Genomic DNA, 26,773 nt, shown 5'->3' on the forward strand with positions numbered 1-26,773 from the left:
TAACAAAAGTTTCATAATTTTCCTCAATTATTGATCACAATTTCAAATAGCAGATAAAATAGAGCTCTAGTGATGATGAAACTGAAGCAAAACTGCAGCACGTTTCGATCATTTCAGACTCTTTTCGGCCACCGTACGCACTGAGGTGGGCGTGTCTCCTCTCTGACCTTCTGGAAGGACGAGCGCGTCAGCCAATCAGCGCGCAGCAGCAGTGCTTGTGTCTCAAAGTGCGCATGCGCGGCGTGACACGCGTGTAGCGACGGTGTGATCGGTGCTCCGGTGGTTCAGCAGCTCTCAGCGGATCATGTCGTGGCTGTTCGGGCTCAATAAAGGTCAGAGTGGCGCTCCGCCGGAGGGTCCGGTTCCGCCCGCTCCTCCTCCGCCGCCCGCCGGGTCTGGCTCGGGCTCCGGTGACAAACCGAAGGACAAATGGAGTAACTTCGACCCCACCGGGCTGGAGCGAGCGGCGCAGGCGGCCAAAGATCTCGACCGATCCCGTGAGTACCAGAACAATACACAAATAACCGAATGTATAATCACATATGATGTCATCACGCGACAGACTGACGTCACATCTGACGACGCGACTAGAACGCTCCAGTGATAAGCATTAAATCTGTCTACAGTTGAATATAACGCAGGCTAGACAGCTTCATTGATTATAATGGACGCGTTCTAGTTTTGTCGCGTCGCTCGCTCTCATCTGAATGTCATGAGTATGTGAAGGGCATGAGGTCAAAGGTCACACCCCCCACTCGTGCCTGACTCAAACAGAAGTGAATGATTTTAAAGGTGCAGTAATTTTACATCTAATTGAATTGTGACAAAACATCTGGGGTCACTATAGGGTCAGGGTTAGGAGATCACGACTTAACTGTAAAATTAAAGTTCTAAACGACTGTTGTCGTGGTTGTTCAGAAAGAAAAATAAGTGAAACATAAATATGAAATGACTTAATTAAGAGTAATCGCTGTAATCGTAGGTCATGCCAAAGAGGCGCTGGATCTGGCGCGCATGCAGGAACAAACTGTTCAGATGGAGCATCAGAGTAAAATGAAGGTACGACACACACTTCACGACTGAGACTAAAACACTGAAGTTATACACAACTGGAGAAATACGATTTTCACACCAGACGAATAATCGCCGCAAGTATTTTCACCCCTTTTCAATAGGTGGCGCTGATGGACAATCAGTTTTTACTCCTTTATAGTGAGTTCAGTTCACAGCAAACACAGAACGTTCCCCTAACGTTAGCCTATGGTTCCTATTTGGTTATTTTTTTTGTTCTAGGAACGTTCTCTTTTGGTTACATTTTTATAACCATAAACTTACATTATCAGAACGTTGCAGGGAGGTTATTGTGTGACAACCTAAACAAGTGTTGCAGAGAGGTTGATAGACAGCAATGACTGAAATTAGTGCAGTACGGTGTTCGGCCCTTTAAGCTCTGAAGGTTTTCCGTTTCAGTGGCATACCCAAAATTAAAGGCTTATAACTAAAAAAAAATTAAAAAATAAAATAAATACAAGTGAAGTCAAGTGTTTCGTATCATTGTAAAGAACATTTTTCTCATGTTTTAATGGTATAGATTATGATACATTCTGAGACTATCAGCCTAAGAAACGGCTGAAAAATCACAAAATAAATTTAAGCCAGTGTACTTTTTTTTTATTTTTCTGATTTAACATTATATATCTCTGGGTGTAAATAAGGTGGCTCTGATAAACTGTCAACTGTATCTGAGAAATATTTGAGTTGATACGACAAAGCAATCAAAAGTTATAACATTACAAAAATAATTTATCATAGTGTCCATAAACATCTCCAAACAAATAAAACATAATAATTGTACATAAGAACTAATTACACATGCAAACACAACAATGACTAAAGGTTTGCATAGCATGCAGACATGATTTTAGTAATGAGATTTCACAGAATGAGTTTCATTCTGTGTCATTTGAGTCATCATTGAGTCTGTGTCATGTATTTGGCGCCATCTCCTGGTGGTCATATGTAACATTGTGCTTCATGTGGATTATCTAATGATCTATACATCTGATTATCTTGTGTGTGGACTCATTTGAAAGATAATCACCTCCTCTAAGTAATGATATGTGATATTTTATGTTCCATTTATGTTTTGTGAAGTTATAAGTGAAATGCGGCATATAAGCAACACCAGCATAATTGTCAAAGACATATATTTAGATATTACTCACTATATTTTTGTCTGTGAGTAAATCACATAGGCTGTTTGTATTCTACTCTTTCAAAAGTAATTTTTTAAAGCACTTGTTCAGTTTTGGTCATAATGTCTACATGCATTGGAAAGTAGAGCTTCTAATCTTTCAAATGATAAGTATTTTGTGTTGGTCAAGAGTGTAGTTGTTAATATTTTGACAATAATTTTTTTCTTGTGGGCCCGTTTGAGCTTAAAGGGTTAATTAAGTGTAGAAATAAAGATCACAGTGTAATTGGATGTGAATGCATTATAATGAGCAGATGTGAAAATACAAGAGATTTGGGAAACTTTAGGAAGATTTTAGCGGAATATTTTCCAAATTTAGAGGGAACCACGAGAGAACGTTAGAATGTCTGTTATGGCAATCAAAAATGAACGTTCCCAGAACGTTCTGGGATCTAAACATTGTTAGCTGTGTTTCTTTAGCATTTAATGTCGGTGGGCTAAACATCTTTCTGTTGTTTAGGCTCCACAGGAATCCATTGTTTCTATTCAACATCTTAAATCGTGGCGAAAATTCGCGGAAAGTTTGGTGTAAAAGCATTGAGGTGGAAGCTGGTTTTACATTGTTTCTCATTGGTCTTTCGACTTTTTAAAGCACCTTAGACCAGCAACAACCATCTGTTATATTCCAAGAAGCATCTTGATCTGCAGATGAACCGAGATGTTTGTGTGTGTGGTTCAGGAGTACGAGGCGGCTGTGGAGCAGCTGAAAGGAGATCAGATTCGTGTTCAGGCAGAAGAACGCAGAAAAACTCTGAATGAGGAAACCAAACAGCATCAGGCGGTGAGAATTACATGAGTTTATCACGATGTCTGTGTTACTGTGCTGATGTGATTAATAATGACAGTAACTGTAATGATTTCTACAGAGAGCTCAATATCAGGATAAACTCGCCCGCCAGCGATACGATGACCAGCTGCGACAACAGGTGAGAATCGTGCCGTTTCTGACTCTGAATTAAAAGTGCAGAGAGTGTGAATGTAAACACTCGAGATCTGTGTGTTGATCTGCAGCAACTCCTGAATGAAGAAAACCTTCGCAGACAAGAAGAGTCCGTTCAGAAACAAGAGGCCATGAGGAAAGGTGCCGAACACACTCACCGTCAACAATAATCCATTTAATTTCTTGAAAGAATTAACTAATATTTTTAAACTTATAGCTACCATCGAGCACGAGATGGAACTGCGACACAAGAACGAGATGTTGCGTGTGGAGGCGGAGTCTAAAGCTCGTGCTCGCGTGGAGAGAGAAAACGCTGACATCATCCGTGAACAGATCCGACTGAAAGCAGCTGAACACCGACAGACGGTCCTGGAGTCTATACGGTACTCACACTTTCAGTGATATTTTTTAGTTCTTAATAAAATAATCAAACAGTTTATGATGTTACAGACGGTTATTGTTGTTGTTGTTGTTGTTGTTGTGTGCGTTCAGTACGGCAGGTGCCGTGTTTGGTGAAGGATTCAGAGCGTTTATATCTGACTGGGACAAAGTCACAGCGACGGTATGTCTCAGCTCGTTCGCTGGATTCATTCTTAACGTAAGATGAATTGTGAATTGACCTGCACTGCTTGTGTGATCCTCTAGGTGGCGGGACTGACGCTGCTGGCGGTGGGTGTTTACTCCGCGCGGAACGCGACCGCTGTGGCTGGACGATACATCGAGGCTCGATTAGGGAAACCATCGTTAGTACGAGAAACATCACGAATCACTGTGGTTGAAGCGTTAAAGCACCCAGTCAAGGTACGACACAAACCTTCATATGACGAGCACTTCCTGTGCAGAGAGGAAGTGAGGTGTGACGCTGTGGTGTATTTCAGATGGTGAAGCGGTTGAAGAGTAAACCGCAGGACGCGCTCGAGGGTGTCGTGCTCAGTGTGAGTTATTATCTAAAAATTTTCCTTGAAAAGTCATTTAAATTTACTACATTAGAAATAATGCTCAATTTATAGCAGTCGACACATTTCTACTGTTGTAACGTTTCGAGTGGTATATTGTCCTCTCTGTAGCCGTCTCTGGAAGAGCGCGTGCGTGACATCGCCATTGCCACGAGAAACACGCGTCAGAATCGAGGACTGTATCGTAATATTCTGATGTACGGCCCACCGGGGACGGGAAAAACACTCTTCGCTAAGGTAAAACACGTGTGTTTAATAACTTCTAAGGGTGATGTCACCCGGCTGCTGGTGTAACTGCGTGTGATTGGTCGAGCAGAAGCTGGCAGTGCACTCTGGGATGGATTATGCGATCATGACGGGCGGTGACGTCGCTCCGATGGGTCGTGATGGAGTGACGGCGATGCACAAAGTGTTTGATTGGGCGGGAACCAGCGGCCGCGGGTGAGATACATGATATACTCATCATCAGTGCTGTCTGTACATAAAAACAAAGAGAAATTAGAAATTATATTGTGTTGGACAATTGAGGTTTTTTTTTTTTTTTTTTTTGTATTGCGACACTATTTCCATGATAACATTTTTCATATATTAAATGTGTGGATGTAGAATTATAATAATTTTATATATTGAACAGTGTTTGGTGAGTTACTTAATAGTAATTCACTACAAGTTACTAATAACTGCTCTAAAAGTGTAATCGGATTACTAATTACTTTCTAAAACACTTCACTGAAAAGTTTTTGTTTCTGCGCTCAGATTCAAAATAATGTGTATATTTCCTCGTTCATTAACTTGTCAGGAGGCACGCACCTTTCAGCTGTCTCAAACGCAAACAGATTTAAATATTATTAGCGTAATTTATGTTGTAAGTGTATTCTACATATAGATTATTGTTTTCTTAATGTGCAACGCAAGTACAGGGATGCAAACTCCTCACCTTTTGGTGAAATTCACTGTTTTGAAACCAAGGCCGTAACCATGTCTTGAACATTGGGGGGGACCAAACCATTTTGGGGTTGGGGGGTCATGGGTGTTGAGGTCACAGATATAATAGTCCTCTTTGGTCCTTTAATATAGTAAAGGCTCTGAATGCAATAATTTTCTGAATAAAGGCTTTAAATGCGATAAAGGCCCAAAATGTTATAATTTTTGGTTTTAAAAGATACATGTATTTTTAAAGTTCACACAGTACAGGGGGCTAGGGTTAGTCTGGGTAGCTCAGTGGTAAAAGACGCTGGCTACCACTACTGGAGTTCGCTAGTTCGAATCCCAGGGTGTGCTGAGTGACTCCAGCCAGGTCTCCTAAGCAACCAAATTGGCCCGGTTGCTAGGGAGGGTAGAGTCACATGGGGTAACCTCCTCGTGGTCGCTGTAATGTGGTTCGTTCTCGGTGGGGCACGTGGTGAATTGAGCGCGGATGGCGTGAAGCCTCCACACGCGCTATGTTGCCGTGGCAATGTGCTCAACAAGCCACGTGATAAGATGTGCAGATTGATGGTCTCAAAGGCGGAGGCAACTGGGATTCGTCCTCCACCACCCGGATTGAGGCGAATCACTACGCAACCACGAGGACTTAAAAGTGCACTGGGAATTGGGCATTCCAAATTGGGTGAAAAAAAAAAAAGTTCACACAGTACAAGACAAACACTGTGTCTGCATTGCTAGCAGTTTGCCTGTTTCAGCCATATTGTCTTTCTTTTTTGTGCTGTCTCAAAGAAGGAATAGAGATGCTTAAAATATCTATTTTTATGTTCCAAGATGTGGGTTTTGAACAATATAAGGGTGAGTAAATGAGTAAAAGTACATTTTCCATTTTTAGGTGAACTACTCCTTTAACTGGGGGCTCATCCTCAAAATAAAATGGTCTCTTATAAAAGAAGACTCTTAGGAGATGCTGTTAAAAATTCAGAATTGCAGACAAAGAAATAATTTAGGAAATCTTAAATTGATTTTAAATTATTACCTAATAATATTTGCATTAAAAATATATGACACTGTCCTAGCCACAACCTAAAAGCACAGTTGAAGTCACAGGTCTAATGTTCTAGTTGTGATCTGATGGTGAAAACGCTCTGCTTTGTCAAGGGAATTTTCTGAAAAGTTACTTCAGAAAGGACCAGATTACCACATTCATTCAATTCCTTTACAGTATACACACATTCACTCTTTGTCTTAAGCCTGATATGCTGAAAACTGCTCCGTTAATGTTTTCACATTCACGGTTATGAATGTCATCCGAATCACATACTGTACATGACATTTAAATTCAAAATGGCGAATTTCGCCAAATGGTGAATAGTTTGCAGACTTGGAAGTTAATGTCGGTCGGTGCAACATTTCAATCATAAAACAGTGGTCAAATATTGCATGTTGCGTCTTACATGACACACACACTCTTAACCTGAACTGCTTGCTGATGCGTGGTGCTGGAATAATCTACGAGGTTCCCGCTTAGCGTCTTAAATTTGAGTCCCGCCTTCATCGATTTGATTGGCTATCTCATATGACATTGCAGTGTTAGACTACTGAGTGCTGTAAAAATGAAACTTGTTTTAAACCATTATCTTATTCCTGCAACAACTTAATGACAACTAGACAGTGGTGCATAATGAACTGCAACAGAACAGCAACAAGGATATCAATTATTGGGGGGGACAATGCGGCCATATCTGATTATTGGGGAGGACTTGTCCCCCTCAAAGTATATTGTGGTTACAGCCCTGTTTGAAACCAAAATTGGTCACTTTTGTGGTTCGTACAGATCTGAAGAGTTTTCGGTCTATCTCCCGCTTGATTGATTACAGCAGCGGCTAATCGCGTGCTTGGCTCTAGCAGCATGTGACAGTGATTCTACGTCTGACAGGAATGCAGCGTGAAGGGCTCTGAAGCACTCGTGAAACTTCTCATTTGTACACATTGTTCGTTCACTTCGGTATCGGCATGTGAGTCTACCCTGTTCATCAAGGAGAGAAAGGGGTGGAACAGCTATTAATGTGTAAAAGTGACTGATGTTTATACCCTTTGAGGGGTTTTCACATGACTCGCGCGAATACACAGAAGTTTTTGAAGTGACACGATAGCGCAACCTCATTTCCAACTTCACATCAAAGTGTTTTTCACACACGTTTTTGCCTCCCAAATTATGTCTTTGAGAGTTCAAAGCAACAAACACTATTTAAAAACTGTCTAAATTTATGAAGATATTGACTTGTCAGTTTCTTTTAATTAAATTTTACCTTATTGTTTTCGAGTGTCCAGAGACCCCAATTATTGAACTACAGTAATTAAATAATAATTAAAAAAAAACAATAAGATTCCTTTTATTACTTTCTGTAATCATAGCAATTGCTGGGTTTTTCTCTTCTAAAAACATGTTTTCAATATTTATTGTGAACATCTCCCGCTTTCTTGCATGGCAAACTCCTAAAATCGCCCCTTTGTGACGCTTTCTGCAACGCTTCTAATGTGGTAGGGCAAAGTGCCGCTTGACACTGCCGTTGAACGGAACGTTGACGCCTTGATGCAAGTCATGTGAAAAGCGCTTCACGAGACATTATTGAAACTCATTATTATTATTATTATTATTAGACTATTATTGATGTCTTTTCTGATAAAAGTCATGCTCAGCAGTTTAAATACTGTAGAAAAATGATAGATCTGCTTTGTTCTTATAATTCTTAAATATTCTAATAAAGTCAGTAGATTTGTAGACATGCAAATTTGAATAAAGAAGGACGTTATTGAAACTCATTAAATGATAGATCTGCTTTGTTCTTATAATGCTTACACACTATAAAGTCTCTTGGTAGATTTCAGTGTTGAACGACTCATGATTCAATGACACATAAGATGATAAGATGCTCTTAGTGGAATCTCTCGACATGGTCACTGAACTAATCAGTTATTAAAACAAAACAAATTTGTGAAATGGAAGCAAGCGACACTAAAATAAACGTAATTTTTGCAGCTAATTCTGCACAGTTGTGCAGGTAATTTGCTATACTTGAATCGTTAAAATCACTGGAATTGGTGCTTTTAGCTTTTCTTTTTATATATATATATATATCACCGGAAAACATGTTCGTGGACCAGTCTCACCTTTTTCACCCCTCATGAGTTTGCATCCATGAAAGAAACTAAAGTAACTAAAGCTAGTAACTGTAATCTGATTACAAGAATTTGAAATGTAATGTTTTACTAAAGTAATTAATTAATTATCTGTGATGTAATCTTATTATAGAATGGGTATGTTTTATACATTTTAAATATTCAATATATTAAATATATTGAACCCTAATCTAATATTTGATTTTGTTAGTATTTTTGTGATTTAAGTTGTGTTGTTGTGTGTTGTGTGCAGGTTGCTGTTGTTTGTGGATGAAGCTGATGCATTCCTGCGCAAGAGATCCACTGTTAGTTTGTTTTATATATTCACTTTTATCCATTTGTGTTTTTACTGTAAATCACAGCTGTCACACGTGTGTTTGTGTGTTTCAGGAGAAGATCAGTGAAGATCTGCGAGCGACTCTAAACGCATTCCTGTATCGCACCGGAGAACAGAGTAACAAGTAAACACAACCGTCTGTCTTTTATTTCATCAGTTTACATAAATAATGTTGTATTTTTATCAGAAACTGCACCAAACTCAAATTAAACTGTAGATTTTTATTAAAGTACTCAAAGTGTTTTTGTTTGTTCATGGTGTAAAATCTTTGAAATAGATTTGTGTTTTGTTTGAGGAGACTGCTGCATTATTGAATTGTGTTATGACGTGTGTGTGCGCAGGTTTATGTTGGTGTTGGCCAGTAATCAGCCGGAGCAGTTTGATTGGGCAATAAATGACAGAATCGATGAGATCGTGAATTTCACGCTGCCGGGAGTGGAGGAGAGAGAGAGACTCGTGCGGCTGTACTTTGACCGATACGTACTTGAACCCGCCACTGGAGGACGCCAGTGAGTAAAACGATCACAAACACTCGACCTTTCATTTCTAGTGTGATGAATAACATCTCTTTCTTCACCCATTATTTCTTCAGACTGACAATACTCGAGACATATTACACAATATTTAATTAAATTAACCCCTTAAACTCTATGGACCCATCAGGGGGCGCTATATTGCGAAAACTTTTAGACTTAAAACGTTAAAGTCTCTGTATAAATAAGTCAGGCATATGAGGTATCATTTGAAAGCTTACAATCTGGACTTTTCAGAGATAACACTTCTGCATTTGTTACTTAAAATAACAAAATAAATCCTCAAAACATTCTCGTTGAAAATTAGCACCCCTAGAGGTAACGGTAGAAATATTTATATGAAAATAAAAGTCTTTCACATAGAACATAAATAGACAAATCATATATCAAATGAAAGCTCTCATTCTCAGGAATGTGACTGTACAATTTATTTTGTTTCCCTAATATCACAGTTCAAAAGAATCACAAAGTGGGTCTGGGTATCTCAGCGAGTATTGACGCTGACTATCACACCTGGAGTCGTGAGTTCGAATCCAGGGTGTGCTGAGTGACTCCTGCAGGTCTCCTAAGCAACCAAATTGGCCCGGTTGCTAGGGAGGGTAGAGTCACATGGGGTAACCTCCTCGTGGTCGTGATTAGTGGTTCTCGCTCTCAATGGGGCGTGTGGTAAGTTGTGTGTGGATCGTGGAGAGTAGCATGAGCCTCCACATGCTGTGAGTCTCCGCGGTGTCATGCACAACGAGTCACGTGATAAGATGCACGGATTGACGGTCTCAGAAGCGAAGGCAACTGAGACTTGTCCTCCGCCACCCGAACTGAGGTGAGTAACCGCACCACCATGAGGACCTACTAAGTAGTGGGAATTGGACATTCCAAATTGGGAGAAAAAGGGATAAAAAAAAAAGAATCGCAAAGAGAAATATGATTGAAAAAATATGAAAAGGTTGGGACAGTATGCAAAATGACAATAAAAACAAAAAGGAGTGATTTGTAAATTATATTCAGCCTTTGCTATATTGAAAGCACCACAACTACACATAATATGATGTTTTACCTTGTGAATTTCATTATATATATATATATATATATATATATATATATATAATAAATTTTTTTTTTGTTTTTCAAATGTACAGAAATGTAAAATCAGATGATTGCAACATGCTCCAAAAACGTTGAGACAGTCGAGTGTTTACTACTGTGAAACATCAGCATTTCTTCTAATAACACTTATTAAGCATTTGGGCACTGAAGACACAAGTTTGTTAAGATTAAAAAGTGGAATTTTCCCCCATTCATCCATTATGCTGCACAATTGTACATGGTCTTCATTGCCGTATTGTGCGCTTCATGATGCAACACACATTCTCAATTAGAGATGGTCAGAACAGCAGTCGTGCCAATCTAGCACCCGCACTCTCTGTTCACACAGCCATGCACATGTAATCCGGGCAGTATGTGGTTTGAAGTTGTCCTGCTGAAGATTCCGGGACATCCTTAGAAAAGATGGTGCTGGATGGCAGTATATGTTGCTCCAAAATTTGTACATATCTGTCTGCATTAATGGTGCCCTCACAGATGTGCGAGTTACCCATGCCATGGGCACTGACACACCCCTGGCCCATACAGACACTGGCTTTTGGACCTGACGCTGATAACAGCTTGGATGGTCCTTTTCCTCTTTGGCCTGGAGAACACGACGGCTGTGTTTTTCAAAAACTATTTGAAATGTGGATTCTTCAGACCAAAAAACACAGTTCCCCTGTTCTACTTCCCATCTCAGATGAGAGCGAGCACAGAGAAGTCGGCAGCGCTTCTGGACAGTGTTGATGTATGGCTTCTCCTTTACATAGTAAAGTCTTAACTTGCATCTGTGGATGCAGCGGCGAGTGGTGTTGTCTAACAAAGGTTTACTAAAGTAATCCCAAGCCCATGTACATGATATCCATTACAGATTAATGATGTTTTTTAAGACAGTGACGTCTGAGGGAAGTGGTTTTCGTCTTGCCCTTTACGCACCGAGATTTGACCAGATTCCTTGAATCTTTTAACTATATCGTGCACTGTAGAGGGTGAAATGCCCAAAATCATTCCAGTTTGTCTTTGGGGAACATTGTTCTCAAAGTTCTGGATTATTTGCTGAAGCTGAAAGTCTCGAATGATTCTTGCTCTTGAAGGTCTAGGCTGTTTTTGGAGGCTCCTTATATACTATGACACGATTGCCTCACCTGTTTAACATCTCCTGTTTCACATCGCCTTATTTCAACTCGTCAAATTGTAATTAGTCTTAAATTGCCCCTGTCCCAACTTTTATGGAATTGGGGTTGTACATTACTGTGTTTGTGTGTGTGTGTGTTCAGGAGGTTGAAACTGGCTCAGTTTGATTACGGTTTGAAGTGTTCTGAAATCGCGAATCGTGTGAAGGGAATGTCTGGACGAGAGATCTCCAAACTAGGAGTCGCCTGGCAGGTCTGTTGCACTTTTAACATCATAAATAATCATATAGTTAATCTTTAAATGGCCAGATTCATTCAGTCAGTCAATTAAACACACAAGATACTTTAAACTTATAATAGAAGTCTATGGGATTATTGTACTGGAGGGTTTAAAAGCAGAAATGTGAAGCTTGTATTTTTGTTAAAGGATTTGTGTGAATTATTGGGCTCATGGGTCTCTCTCTCAGGCGGCGGCGTACTCATCAGAGGACGGCGTGCTCACAGAAGCGATGATTGACGCGCGAGTAGATGACGCGATTCGTCAGCACCGACAGAAGATGGACTGGCTGCATGGTGAGGGTGTTCTGGATAACGAGGGGCGAACGGTGAATCCAGAGACCACTAGTAAATCCAGTAAGATCAGCTTCACACCCTCGCCACCGGCACAGGAAGTGACATCAGAGCAAAAAGCTGAGGGCAGAGCCACAGAGAAGACCACTGACGGCTCGCCAGTTTAACCGTGTCAGAGTTCAGCATCTGTTTCATGAATTATCAGAGTGAAAATTAAATCGTATGTGTGTCGTGTTCATGTTTGTGTCTGTTAGGAAGATATTCACTCAGATGACTGTGTAAATGACACTTAACTTCACTGTTAATAAATACCGGAAACAAATTCCAAATGAAATGAGATGTAAAATGTTTTTATGTCTGACAGTAAAACCATTTTCATTTCTAATGACTCATGATGTCTGTTCTTCAAGTAGAAATGGTAAAAATGTAGAATAAGGTTGCATTCGTTATCAATGAATGTAATCAATTTAAGGTTAAACGTATACTAACAACATTTCCAGTAATTCCAACATGTACTGGTACATTTTAAACATTAGTTAATGCATTATGAGCTTTGCAAATGTAGAAATTCAATCAAAATTAATAAACGCCATAAAGTGGGCCTGGGTATCTCAGCGAGTACTGACGCTGACTATCACCACTGGAGTCGTGAGTTCGAATCCAGGGTGTGCTGAGTGACTCCAGCCAGGTCTCCTAAGCAACCAAATTGGCCCGGTTGCTAGGGAGGGTAGAGTCACATGCGGTAAGTTGTGTGTGGATCGTGGAGAGTAGCATGAGCCTCCACATGCTGTGAGTCTCCGCGGTGTCATGCACAACGAGTCACGTGATAAGATGCACGGATTGACGGTCTCAGAAGCGGAGGCAACTGAGACTTGTCCTCCGCCACCCGGATTGAGACGAGTAACCGCACCACCACAAGGACCTACTAAGTAGTGGGAATTGGGCATTCCAAATTTGGAGAAAAGGGGATAAAAAAAATAAAAGCCATAAAAATATTGTTCATTGTGTTTGATAATTTACGCATTTACTAATGTTAATGAATAGAACCTTATTGTAAAAGTGTTACCGTAGAATTTTACCAATATTTTTTATTTTTTTGCAATCGATACTGATCAGAGCTGTCAAGCAAAGCAATAGCAGATGCATTTATTGTTAGACCTGATATTAAAGGAATATTCTGTGTTCAATACAAGTGAATCTCAATCGACAGCATTAATGACAATGTTGATATTCACAAAAATTAATTTCCACTCGTCCCTCCTTTTCTTTAATAAAAGCACAAATGTGTGTTCCAGTGAGACACTTACAATGGAAGTCAATGGAGTCAATCTGTAAACATTAAAATACTCACTGTTTCAAAAGTATAGACACAAGACATAAACAATATGTGTGTTAACATGATTTTACTGTGATTACATCACTTACCGCATCTGTGGAAAGATATAGACAATTTTACAACTTCGTTGCTGTAAACCCTAAAACGACAGTAAAAATAAAGATTTTAATTTTCAGCTCAAATAATTCACAAGTTTGAACAGAATGAAAGTGCTTTTATAAAATAAGCTTCACATTTCTGACTTTGAACCTCCAGAAATGGACCCCATTGACTTCCATTGTAAGTGTCTCACTGCAACACAGAATTGTGCTTTTTTAAAGGAGGGACGAGTCTAAATTAATTTTAGTGTTAATCAACATTATGCCACAAATGCTGTTGACTGAGTACGATATTCCACCCAAGAACAAGCTCGATTTCACATGGCATTTTGCAATGTGACTAAACATATTTCATTCTCAGAAGTTCCCACAAGGAGCGCTATCCACCTTTATCCTGAACGCGATCCTGAATCGTGTTCCACGATTCGCCTGTTTTTACAGTGCCTTGCCCGAGTATGTACAGGACAACATGAAGCGATGGTACGAGGGAGTTACGACGATATCATTACCTATTTTGAGTTATGACAGTCAAAATCTGCACAAGTTGAGCATGAAATTCATTTTTACTCCAAATAACACTTAAATGTTTCTCCTGGATCACATGTTTCGGTTAGTTTACATTGCGTCTCAAGACCAGAAACACAAAACAGGCAATCAGACTCATCATGGCGCCTCCCAGTGGATGCTCAGGAAAACTGTGGATAGAAGACACTAGCAAAAACTGTCATCTTCTGGAAAATAATCTTTCTGAGCAAGTTTGTTAAAATTTGTAAACTGTTTACATGTTTATAGTAGCTACCTGAATAATATCATCTTGTTTAATGGCATTTGAGGACTGAGGTTTGTTACCGTCACAGTCACACAAGTATGTATATCAACACTGACCAAACATTCACATTTGAGAACTTGCGTAGTGTTTCTGGCCTTAAAAGTACAAATGTTTTATGATTAAAATGAAACTGATTGTCTCTCTATCAAATGAGTCACTTTAATGTAACACAAACATAGACTCGGAGAATGAAGATCTCTAGTCTTCAAACATCATGAAAGATTTTAAAACATCATCTTAACATCAAAATCCCCAAAAATACATCTGACCTCAAACTATCTCTTCTTACTAAAGATTACCAGCATGCTTTGTTTTTAAAATTGTTGACACTGTTACCTGATACACAAATATTTATCTAAAAAATGCAAATACCCCTGTGGTGTAGACCCTACAAAACTAACACAAAACCTGTGAAAAAACACAGCAAGCAAAACACAGAATCGTCAAAGAGAATCCAGCGGAAAAGAGCAATGTCCGATTTCAAACTACAGACAGTAAAAACTTGCTGGAAATGAAGTCCGTGGCTCATCTGTTCTGTTTAGAACCAGATCTGTAAGTGTGTCAGAGTCGCCGTGGACTCGGGTGACCGTTGTGGTAAAGCTTCTGTTTGACGTGGATCACATTATTCCCAGAATCTTCCATCCGGCGCGTTTGCAGACGTTTGCACAGCTCTCTGATATTACACACACGAGAGACCCAACGCCACGAGCGCCACAACTCGCCATCTGCACCTGACAGGAGACAGAATCAGTTACCATGAGCAAACAACATTGCGCAGAACGTTTGCATTCCCCTGCAAGTTTGTGTTCCTTCACAACAGTTTGCATTTACTCACAATAGTGATTGTTCCCTTGCAATAAGTTTTGGGTTTCCTTGCCATCCGTTTTGCAATCCTTGGCAAGTTTGTGTTAGCTTGAAATACATTTTGCATTCCCTTGGAATAGTTTGCAAAGAAGTTTGCGTTCCCTCACAATAGTTTGCAAAAATGTTTGCGTTCCCTCGGAATAGTTTGCAAAAAAGTTTGCGTTCCCTCGGAATAGTTTGCAAAAAAGTTTGCGTTCCCTCGGAATAGTTTGCAAAAACGTTTGCGTTCCCTCGGAATAGTTTGCAAAAACGTTTGCGTTCCCTCACAATAGTTTGCAAAAAAGTTTGCGTTCCCTCGGAATAGTTTGCAAAAAAGTTTGCGTTCCCTCGGCAAAGTTTGCAAAAAAGTTTGCGTTCCCTCGGAATAGTTTGCAAAAAAGTTTGCAAAAAAGTTTGCGTTCCCTCGGAATAGTTTGCAAAAAAGTTTGCGTTCCCTCGGAATAGTTTGCAAAAACGTTTGCGTTCCCTCGGAATAGTTTGCAAAAACGTTTGCGTTCCCTCACAATAGTTTGCAAAAAAGTTTGCGTTCCCTCGGAATAGTTTGCAAAAAAGTTTGCGTTCCTCGGCAAAGTTTGCAAAAAGTTTGCGTTCCTCGGAATAGTTTGCAAAAAAGTTTGCGTTCCTCGGAATAGTTTGCAAAAAAGTTTGCGTTCCCTCGGCAAAGTTTGCAAAAAAGTTTGCGTTCCCTCGGAATAGTTTGCAAAAAAGTTTGCGTTCCCTCGGAATAGTTTGCAAAAAAGTTTGCGTTCCCTCGGCAAAGTTTGCAAAAAAGTTTGCGTTCCCTCGGAATAGTTTGCAAAAAAGTTTGCGTTCCCTCGGAAAAGTTTGCAAAAAAGTTTGCGTTCCCTCACAATAGTTTGCAAAAAAGTTTGCAAAAAAGTTTGCGTTCCCTCACAATAGTTTGCAAAAACGTTTGCGTTCCCTCGGAATAGTTTGCAAAAAAGTTTGCGTTCCCTCGGAAAAGTTTGCAAAAAAGTTTGCGTTCCCTCACAATAGTTTGCAAAAAAGTTTGCAAAAAAGTTTGCGTTCCCTCACAATAGTTTGCAAAAACGTTTGCGTTCCCTCGGAATAGTTTGCAAAAACGTTTGCGTTCCCTCGGAATAGTTTGCAAAAACGTTTGCGTTCCCTCGGAATAGTTTGCAAAAAAGTTTGCGTTCCCTCGGAATAGTTTGTTCCCTTCCCTCATAACAGCTTTGCATTCCCTCGCAAGTTTGTGTCCACTTGCAATAGTTTGTGTAAGTTAACAAGGTTTGCAGTCCTTCACGATACGATTCGTGTTCCCTCACAATACAATACAATTTTATTTATAAAGCACTTTAAAGACTACAAAATAATACCAAAGTGCTGTACAGTTAAAAACATAATCAAACATACTAAAAAAAACAATGCATCAATAAACACATAATAAACTTAATAAAAACACAGTAAAACAAACAATCAATTCACAGCATACACATTGTCAAGGACACACTCTGCTGTCAAGTTAATAACATTCTATCAACTCTCAGATGCCACAGAAAATAAATATGTTTTCAAACATGTCTTAAATACTCCTATCGTGTCCGATGATCTAACCGACAGTGGTAGAGCATTCCACAATCTCAGTGCCGCCGCAGCAAATACACGATCTCCCTTACCCTTAAAATGTGTCCGTGGAATATTAAGCATCAATTACTTATTAGATTTAAGAGGTCTCACAGAAGAGTAAGTGTTAATCATTTCCGATATATAATCGGGGCCACACCATGTAATGCTTTAAACACACATCAGAACCTTAAATTCTACTCGCTGATTAATGGGCAGCCAGTGAAGAGAGAATAAGATCGGAGTAATATGAACTCTCTTTCTGGTATTAGTTAGCAGCATTCCTGCAGCGTTTTGTACCAACTACAGTCGTGACAAAGAGGACTGACAGACCCTCAGATACAGTGCATTACAATAATCCAATCGTGAGGACACAAAAGCATGAATAACTTTTTCAAGGTCCTTAAAAGCTAGGACTGATTTCAGTTTGGCAAGGTTCCTAAGCTGAAAAAAGCTATTCTTCACCACAGAGTTCCCTCGCAATACCTTTATTCATCCCTTATGAAATTTAATTTGATTTTACTACAGTACAGTTGGTATTTGTTGTAAAACAAAACATACTAATGGTTAATTTTGTGGTTACTATGGTTTTACCACAACTGCTATTGTTCAGCAAAGGTTACTGTAGTAAAACCATGATTCATTTTCATAAGGGATGGATAAAGGTATTGCAAGGGAATGCAAAACTATTGTGCGGTATCGTGTAATATAGTATATGATGACAAGAGACCGCATGTTGTTGAACTGTTGTTGTTTTTACTTGTGCTCCCCTACATACAATGATAGTAAGGCATAAGTGCACAGTGTCCACACCAATATTACAATACAACACTATACTTCACAGAATGCAAAACTGTTTCAGAAAATGATTTAGCTTACTGTTCTCTAAGGGCTCTGTACAGATGTACACAACAATTATGCAAATGAGGTGTAGAGTTGGGTGTAAATTCTCACTGTTATGTCTGCTGGATCTCCAGAACCTCAGAGCGCAATGAAGTGCCCCGTCCAGCCACAGCAGAAACCAGCTGATACAGAATCCCATCAGCAGACCCAGAACCAGATCTAGTTCCTGTTTACTCACACTGGAACCAGCAGAGGAACTGATGTAGTCACTTGAGACGGAGCCCTCGTATGGGATCACATATTCCACATGATGTCTGCAGACAAGAGGACATCAAATCGAACCATTTACAACACCCAAATCAGTTGATTAAACATACATGATTCATTGAAAACATTCTGATCAACACACAGTTTACAATATTTACATGTTTTGTTAGTCTGTCCAGTTACGTTGACATACAGTAAGAATATCGAGCTATAAAATGAAGGTGGATAGCATAGCTGAGATATTTTGTTTTTGGGAGAATTTGATGAGAAATGATTGCATTGAGATATTGTTGAGATCTTTTTTGGAAATCTAGAGACACATGTGAGTCTTTGTCAGTTTGCTCTGATTGCATGAGAAACAGTTGAGATATTACAGCGATTTGTGATTTTTCTTTGCTACAAAGAGACAGGAAAGTAATAAAGAGCTGCAGGCAGATGATGGTTTGGATGAGTCTCCCACTCATAATATTCGCATCTTGAGGTTCCCTATCGATTCAGTTCACTCGACATTGTGGTAAACGCTTTTGGGGAATTCCTTCTCTGACGACCTAGTTGAAGCCCTTTAATAACGGCAATCTTATGATTGGCAATGGTGTTTGAGCCCCGCCCCTTTTGGTGTGTGCAGTTGGCCTATATAAGCAGGTGCACGAACACCATTCTTCAGAATTTTCTTCCTTCAAGACAGACATCGCATTGTCTTGACTACGACAATCATCTCATCTTGGACAGCCCTCTCTTCGCTGTCAAAGCGGCTCTCATAGAGACAGACTGCCCTCACTGTGAGGGCATTAGTCTCCGGATGCTCCGCTCAAGGATCGCCTTTGTTCTGAGGGACAATCCCACCTCCCGTGCCCTCCCACCCTCCTCTTCTGTGTTAGATCCCAAGGGTCCATACAGGGAGGCACGGTGGGACAGTGAGGTTGAGCTGGATGAAGTCGAGGAAGATCCCGTGCTGGCGCAAGCCCCGCAATCCCCTCGATCTCCCGATCTAGCATCCGTGCTAATACAATATACACGTGATGAGCTCTGGCCTTCTATCGGAGCGCACAGCCTTATCACATTGGTGGTTCTGACGATGGGGATGACATCATGTCCCTCGCAGCATCAAATATGAGCGAGTGGTCCATGGAGGATGTCACCGTCTCTTCCCCCAGTGAGGGTGAGGAACGTGCGCATGCCACTGAAAAGAGCTGATTCGCATCCCCTCGCAGGTGGTTGAGGAGCTTGGTTTACAGTGGTCCCCTCCAGTCGAGCTGGAAATATCTCACCTGGATGAGGGACCTGCAGTTCGGCCATTATCAAAAGACTGCGCCTCAAAGGGCAGCGCCATTCTTTCCGGAGATCTGGCTTGCGTGTTAACTCGCCTCATTAAGTGTTGGCCTTAGAGTCAGAGGACCACGGTCCAAAACCAGCCATCGACTCAAGCTGATACACGTGATGTGACAGAGTTTCATGAAATTTCGTGGTTGCCTCAAGAAGGTGCAAGGTCAAACTGAGAAAAAACATCCGCCATCGCACTGTTAGGTCTTTTAAATGAGACCTCTCCAACGCTGGCGGCACGCCTGGCAACAGGAGCGCATGCGCATTGGCATAATTCGCCGCTGTCTGGCTGCTCTAGCACCTTGGACAGCTCCAACCTTTTAACAGCATCATGCTGGGTCAGGTATTCTAGCAAAAGGTGGTAATTCCGGGTGGTAAAGTCTCTTAGAGTCTGGAGTTCGCTAGTTCGTTAGTTCGAATCCCAGGGTGTGCTGAGTGACTCCAGCCAGGTCTCCTAAGCAACCAAATTGGCCCGGTTGCTAGGGAGGGTAGAGTCACATGGGGTAACCTCCTCGTGGTCGCTATAATGTGGTTTGTCCTCAGTGGGGCGCATGGTGAATTGAGCGTGGTTGTCTCCGTGGCAACGCGCTCAACAAGCCACGTGATTTGATGCACGGGTTGACTGTCTCAGACGCGGAGGAAACTGGGATTCGTCCTCCGCCACCCGGACTGAGGCGAATCACTATGCGACCACGAGGACTTAGAGCATTGGGAATTGGGCATTCCAAAAAATCCAAAAATCCAAAAAGGTGGTAATTCCACTGTGCGGTGGGCGCCCAGCCTTTCAGCCTAGCACTTCAGTCATCTGGAAATACTAGCTGTGTCTTAGCCGTGCCCTGCTGGGGTGAATGTCATTCTGCAAGCTACAGCGCTGTCCGCGAGACACCTCTTTGCGCTAAGTGGCGTGTGTTTACAAATAGTCCTCTGTGTCTAGACAACTTGCCATTTCAACACCAATGGGTGAGCCCGAGCTCCTTATTACGGGCAGGCTGCCGGTTAAAATTTTAATACAGCCACCTGTGTAAGCTGCTATCCAATTTACTGCCACTAGAAGTCACAAACACTTCCAATAAAAATAAACCTCCCTCCCTACCTCTGGTTATGAAGGGTTACATTTATACCGTGTGCATTATATGACTCATATATATTCCCAGAATAAGATTAACTTCCCGTCTGGTTGTCACAATATGGGGTTATTCATTATTATATACACTTAAAATATGATTGTAATAAGTCACTGCTTGGCAGCTCGTGAACTCGTATACATATTCTTTTACAAGTGTTTATACCCTGGTGTATCTCTCGGGGTATGACGTCATGTAGTTTGGCATGATGGGACTCCGTTCCCCAAAAACATTTACCGCAATGTCGATTGAACTGAATCGATAGGGAACATCTCTGGTTACACATGTAACCTCAGTTCCCTGAGATGAAGGGAACAAGACATTGTGAAACCTGGCCGCACTACTACTTCAGAGTTTCTAGGTACGAGCGATACGTTCTTGTCCTTCAGTCAGAAAATTCGGAAGAAATGGTGTTCGCTCACCCGCTTATATAGGCCAATCGCGCACCAAAAGAGGCAGGGCTCAAACACCATTGCCAATCAAAAGATTGGTGTTATAATACAAGTACTTTAACTAGGTCATCGGAGAAGGAATTCCCCAAAAACGTTTACCGCAATGTCTCGTTCCCTTCATCTCAGGGAAACATGGTTACATGTGTAACCAGAGATGATTTCAGAACAGAGTCTGCACACACACACACATCAGGAGAGGATTAAACTGTGTGTGTGTGGGAGTTACTCTTTTCACTGCAAATCCACACAGCTGAAAATACCACAGAACAGCCATTTAATCACACACACACACACACACATTGAACAGGGTCAGATGAACAGAATAGATGTGATGAATGTGTTCTGTAGGTGTGTGATGAACATCTTTAAGTCTCTTAGAGTCTTTGTAGAATCTGAGTCAAATGCCTTTTGGTAACAGTTTTCTATATACAGCAAGTCAGTTTATATACTTTATTGTAAGATAATATACTTAATATATCTTTAAAATTTGTTATTTACCATTATAGGGATTTACTTGTTCATTAAGTCATGCTTAAATTAAGGCATAATTATCTTACGGAGCCCCTTAAGGCCAAAGTATTCTTTGCATGTCGGCGTTGCGGATTGCTCCGCGCACAGTATGCGTGACGTAAATTTCGTCATTATCCAGTCCGCATGGCCTAACCGTGTGCCAGTCAGATTTTCTCGACTCGTGGACACGGTCATCGTCTGTGTGCATCGTTGGCTCATGCGCCGGCCATTGACTCTTCTAAAAGAGTATTACAAAGAAGTTGTATTGGCGATGCGTCAAACGCGTTTGTATTCGCTCGCGGTCAGAAGAATATACTCACAAAGGCAACGGGCTCGACCAGGCATGAGCCGATCCGGAATGCTCAAAAAGAAATTATGCCTGGCCGTTAAGAAGACAGGGAGGGCATTTTGTTTTAAAATAGTTTTGTTCCCTCACAAAAAGTTTAGCTTTTCTGCATGATTATTTTGGGTTCCTTTGAAACAAATTAAACATGGTTTTACTACAGTCATGTTTACTACAGTATTACTTTAGTAAAACCATAGTTACTTTATGGATACTGCTGAATTACTGTAGTAAACCCATGGTTAATTTATTACGAGGGAACACAAACTATTCTGAGGGAACGCAAAACTATTTCAGAAAATAAATTCCCTCTCTGTCCTCTAGGGGCTCCATACTTTCATACTATTTCCTTCACATTAAAACACACCCCAGTATATGATGCATCATTGATTTAACATCATGTTGATTTTTTAATTACATTACAAAAAAGATGTATTCTTGTCGTCAAAGTCTGAAAAGCTCAGAACCATAATCGAAATAAAAATTAACTATTTACTTTCTTAATACATGCGTCCTAGAGCTCATTAAGGTAAACCGATCTGGCGTGCTGTCCATAATGCAGGGGTTCGAGCACAGGTTTGACTCGCTTTTAAGATAAGACTGTTCTTCACAAATCTCAGAGTTGATGAATGTGGAAAAATGGTCCAAGTCAAGTCAATTGTTTTGCAATAAGTGTTAGAAAGACTCAAGTTTCCATCTCTGCCTGTATGTCAGGTATGTGATGTTTATGTCCTGTAGGTCATGTGATGTTCAACAAGCTATCTCCCCATTACATGTTACATCTGTAACCATGCTCAGGTGACTCACTGCTTAACTAACCTACACTAAAACTCAACACTACTGGAAAACTACAGACTGCTCTCTGTAGAACAAGATCCTCCTGACCCTCTCGACACGGGACATCACAGGAGCTGAAGCACAGTGGTTTGACTTCTACATAACAGCGAGACTTCAGGGTTTTTTAGGATCACATCAGTTAACTTCAGAGGGTCTCCATCACTTCTCAATATACACAACATTACTGGAACTAATCAATCAGGCTGATGGATTTTTCTACCACTGTTATGCAGATGATGCACATCTCTATTGTACAGCTGTGATGATGCATTTCTGCCTTAATTTAGCAGCGGACATCTAGCAAACTTTTGCATCTTTATTTTTAAATCATTTAACATAAATGTATAACATGATTGTGTTATCTTACCCTGGTGTAAATTAAATAAAACTATTCAGCACAGCTGTGATGGGGTTTCTAATACAGCTGCTAAAGAAGTCATAGTTAATTTGGCATCTTTATTCTGACTGTCATAATTAATTTCCATTTTTTCCCCATTTTCAAAGGTCTTGGAAGCGTAATAGTGGAATTTTGTATTTTGCTGTTGGAGCAAATGGGAGCGCAAAAATAATATAAGTTGCCATCTCCCGCTCACCGCTCTCATAGTTAACTTCCGCCCCACGAACCGGAATGCTAATTCCACATGGGTTTCTTTGGGAATTTCCTATGGGTTTTTATAAAGTTGTTGTTGTTGTTTTTTTTATTTATGAGTAAAATAAGGTTTGTGGTAAACAATGAACATTAATTGAAAATACTTGGACGGTTTGTTCTACAACACAAATTACACACAGTAATACCTCAAATGTGAATTCTAATGGCGTGTTTTAAATTATTTTGCTAACAAGTTTCTAAATTAGGACGCTTATCTAGCACTTGTTAGCAACATACTTAAAAACGGCGGTTTCAAAATTCACGTTTGAGGTATGACTTTGTGTAATTTATATTGTAGTCGAACAACGCGTACACGGATCTTCAAGCAATGCTTACGACATATCTTATTTTACTCATTTTTTATAGAATATAGACATGAACTGAAGGAGCTGTCAGTCAAAGCCAGTTTGGTTTTGTTGAAACTAATAAGCCATTAGACTGACTTTCTCATCGCGCCAGTGCACCACGTTACCAGGGTAATGCCTTAGTACTGAATGATTGATCATGTTCATATTTCATGATACTGTCAAGGTACTCCAAGGTACTTTAAAAAAATACCATGGTTTTACTATGACACATGTCATAAACATGAGGTTATCACAGACCATGTCTGAAAATAAATAAATAAACAAGTGTAATACCATGGTGCTTTTTGTGAGAAATAGAATAGGCTACTATTTGTGATAAAGGAAAAATAGAAAAAATTATATACAGTATATTATATATATATATACACACACACACAAGAAAATTGTTAAATACTCAAAAAGCAAAGAAATTAGTTAAGTATTTATAAATTACTACTTAAAAAAATTAAATAAAAAAAAAAATCAGTGCACTTTTTTATCCAGACTAAGGTCTGTGCAGGTCACTGCTCTTCACTGTTTCACAACTCGCTTTTGGCGCCCCTCTGTGGACATTTCACCCGCAAAATGTACCTCACATGTGCCCATACGCCCAACAACACTAACCACTTTGACCACTGGGGGCAGTGTTTCGCATTTCGGTAAACACAGACCGATTTTAGCTAGAGAACTTAACCTATTCTTTCCTACTTCACTATGAGATTGGTCTGTATATACTTGTAAATGTTGTGTAGGTCAGGTGACTCTTACCTGCCGCAGGTGCAGTGACACACGCGCTCGGGTCCGCGCATGCGCGGTAAGATGAAGTTGTGAAATCGGTCCAGAAGTGCGTTCATGTCGGACATGCACACGATGGCCTGGAAAAACAAAACAAAACTACTGCCATTTCCCATCGATTAATTAAAACGGCATTTCAACAGGTTTCCAAATGCAGTGAGTTATAAAGTTCAGCTGCAGTCATTGTGAGAGTTATATAATTCCTCTTCACACAGATCTTCTTACCAGCACCAGAACCGCTCCAGACACCATAAACATCATCTTCCTCACAGCCCAGAGATCATATTCACAAACAGAAGATCATTTCACCATTATCTTCATCACAACACAGAGCATAAACATCATCTTCATCACAATAGTCCATAGATCATTCCACCATCTTCTTCACTCCACCACCATCCTCATGATCTTCCTCGCAGGTCCAGCACAGATCGGCTCGTGTTGGACTGTCGCGTGCAGCATCAGATGTCTCACCTGCGGACCGGATGTTTCTACATCATGTCTGAAAAACACGCGTTCACTCGATTTGAGCAAATGTTTGTTTCCAGCCGCAATAACGCGAAACGGCGCACACACACACACACACACACACACACACACACACACACACACACACACACACACACACACACACACACACACACACACACACACACACACACACGCGCGCGCGCGCGTTCAGATCTGTTAGTGATCGGATCTTCTGCGAGAGTTTGGATCAGATCACATCAGATCCATTAGCTTGATGAGAAACTCCTGCGTCACGATCATCTGGAATAACACACACATGCGGACAAAACCAACCGATAATACCATGGTCATACCACGGTACGGTATTTACAAAAATACCGAAATAATAAATGAGTAAAAATACATGTACGATAGTAAACAGGAAATTCTTTGCAGTATTATTCATATACCTTTGTATATAAAAGCCATTCCTGGTATTCGGGTCCTTTTGGACATCAGAACATTTAGAAAACCAAACACAGTTTTTAAAATCACTTCTTGTGTAATCATAATACAGAGATGTAAAACATTTGAAAGATAATTTTGGTCAAGCTCAAGAAAATACATTTAAGCAATTATGTAACAAAAATCAAATGGGGGACAAAAAAATGTCCACCCTGTTAGAGACAAATGAAGAACAGTTTTAATGTATGGGCATTGTCCACATTATCTTAGAAAACCCATGTCCCTTTGTTCTCTTAAAAGCTTATCAGTTAATATATATATATGATATTATGTATGAATTGTACTTTGTATCCAATGCATTATTGTAAAAAATTAATCATAGACATTTACACCACACGCTGCATCCGCAAAGCCACCAGCATTGTGGATGACCCCATGCACCCCTCACACAAACTCTTCACCCTCCTGCCGTCTGGTAAAAGGTACAGAAGTATTCGGGCCCTCACGAACAGACTGCGTAACAGTTTCATCCCCCAAGCCATCAGACTCCTCAATACTCAGAGACTGGACTGACAACACACACACACACACACACACTCAACTGAACACCATCTGACTCCCTTTGCAGTTTGCACATTTAGCAATTATTGTACCGTCTTGCACTGTTTGCACACATGCACTTTATGTAAAATGTGTAGGTCTTATTTAGTTCTATGTAGTCTCACGTAGATCTGTGTTTGTTTTATGTTGTTTTATGTAGCACCATGGTCCTGGAGAAACATTGTTTCATTTCACTGTGTACTGTACTAGCTGCATATGGTTGAAATGACAATAAAAGCCACTTGAATTGAATACTAATTCTTCAACTTTCAACATAAATTACTTGCACTGTCACTATGTACATCTACTGACTTAACAGGGTGGACACTAACAGAGTGAACACTAACGGGGTGGACACTAGCGGGGTGGACACCAGCGAGTGGACACTAACATAGTGAACACTAGCGGGGTGGACACTTACAGTGGACACTAATGGAGTGAACACTAGCGGGGTGGACACTAACGGAGTGAACACTAACGGAGTGGACACTAATAGTGGACATTAACAGGGTGGACACTAACAGAGTGAACACTAACAGTGGACATTAACAGGGTGGACACTAACAGAGTGAACACTAACAGTGGACATTAACAGGGTGGACACTAACAGAGTGAACACTAACAGTGGACATTAATGGGGTGGACACTAACAGAGTGAACACTAACAGAGTGAACACTAACAGAGTGAACACTAGCGGGGTGGACACTAACAGAGTGAACACTAACAGTGGACATTAACAGGGTGGACACTAACAGAGGACACTAATGGAGTGAACACTAGCGGGGTGGACACTAACGGAGTGGACACTAACAGAGTGGACACTAACAGAGTGAACACTAACAGAGTGAACACTAACAGAGTGAACACTAACAGTGGACATTAACAGAGTGAACACTAACAGAGTGAACACTAACAGTGGACATTAATGGGGTGGACACTAACAGAGTGAACACTGACAGAGTGAACACTAACAGTGGACATTAATGGGGTGGACACTAACAGAGTGAACACTGACAGAGTGAACACTAACAGTGGACATTAATGGGGTGGACACTAACAGAGGACATTAATGGGGTGGACACTAACAGAGTGAACACTGACAGAGTGAACACTAACAGTGGACATTAATGGGGTGGACACTAACAG

General features: G+C 40.5%; 2 protein-coding genes across 2 annotated transcripts; one reads left to right on the forward strand and one right to left on the reverse strand.

Moving 5' to 3' along the window:
• Positions 1-231: 231 nt before the first annotated feature.
• On the forward strand, positions 232-12,294 carry LOC127437942 (ATPase family AAA domain-containing protein 3-like). Its single transcript, XM_051693113.1, has 16 exons — positions 232-497; positions 983-1,059; positions 2,934-3,035; positions 3,121-3,180; positions 3,266-3,335; positions 3,412-3,577; positions 3,687-3,756; positions 3,840-3,995; positions 4,073-4,129; positions 4,262-4,387; positions 4,467-4,591; positions 8,511-8,562; positions 8,648-8,718; positions 8,936-9,103; positions 11,488-11,596; positions 11,811-12,294. The coding sequence occupies exons 1-16, from the start codon at positions 305-307 to the stop codon at positions 12,078-12,080; spliced, it is 1,872 nt and encodes a 623-aa protein (XP_051549073.1). The 5' UTR covers positions 232-304; the 3' UTR covers positions 12,081-12,294.
• Positions 12,295-13,632: 1,338 nt separating this feature from the next.
• Positions 13,633-24,904, reverse strand: LOC127437948 (transmembrane protein 240-like). Its single transcript, XM_051693122.1, has 4 exons — positions 24,337-24,904; positions 24,085-24,191; positions 17,579-17,781; positions 13,633-14,907 (listed from the first exon to the last, which is right to left on the reverse strand). Exons 1-4 carry the CDS (start codon positions 24,370-24,372, stop codon positions 14,738-14,740), a joined length of 516 nt encoding a protein of 171 aa, XP_051549082.1. The 5' UTR covers positions 24,373-24,904; the 3' UTR covers positions 13,633-14,737.
• Between the last annotated feature and the right edge of the window lie 1,869 nt (positions 24,905-26,773).

The sequence above is a fragment of the Myxocyprinus asiaticus genome, chromosome 49 (genome assembly GCF_019703515.2).
Source record: "Myxocyprinus asiaticus isolate MX2 ecotype Aquarium Trade chromosome 49, UBuf_Myxa_2, whole genome shotgun sequence".
NCBI lineage: Eukaryota > Metazoa > Chordata > Actinopteri > Cypriniformes > Catostomidae > Myxocyprinus > Myxocyprinus asiaticus.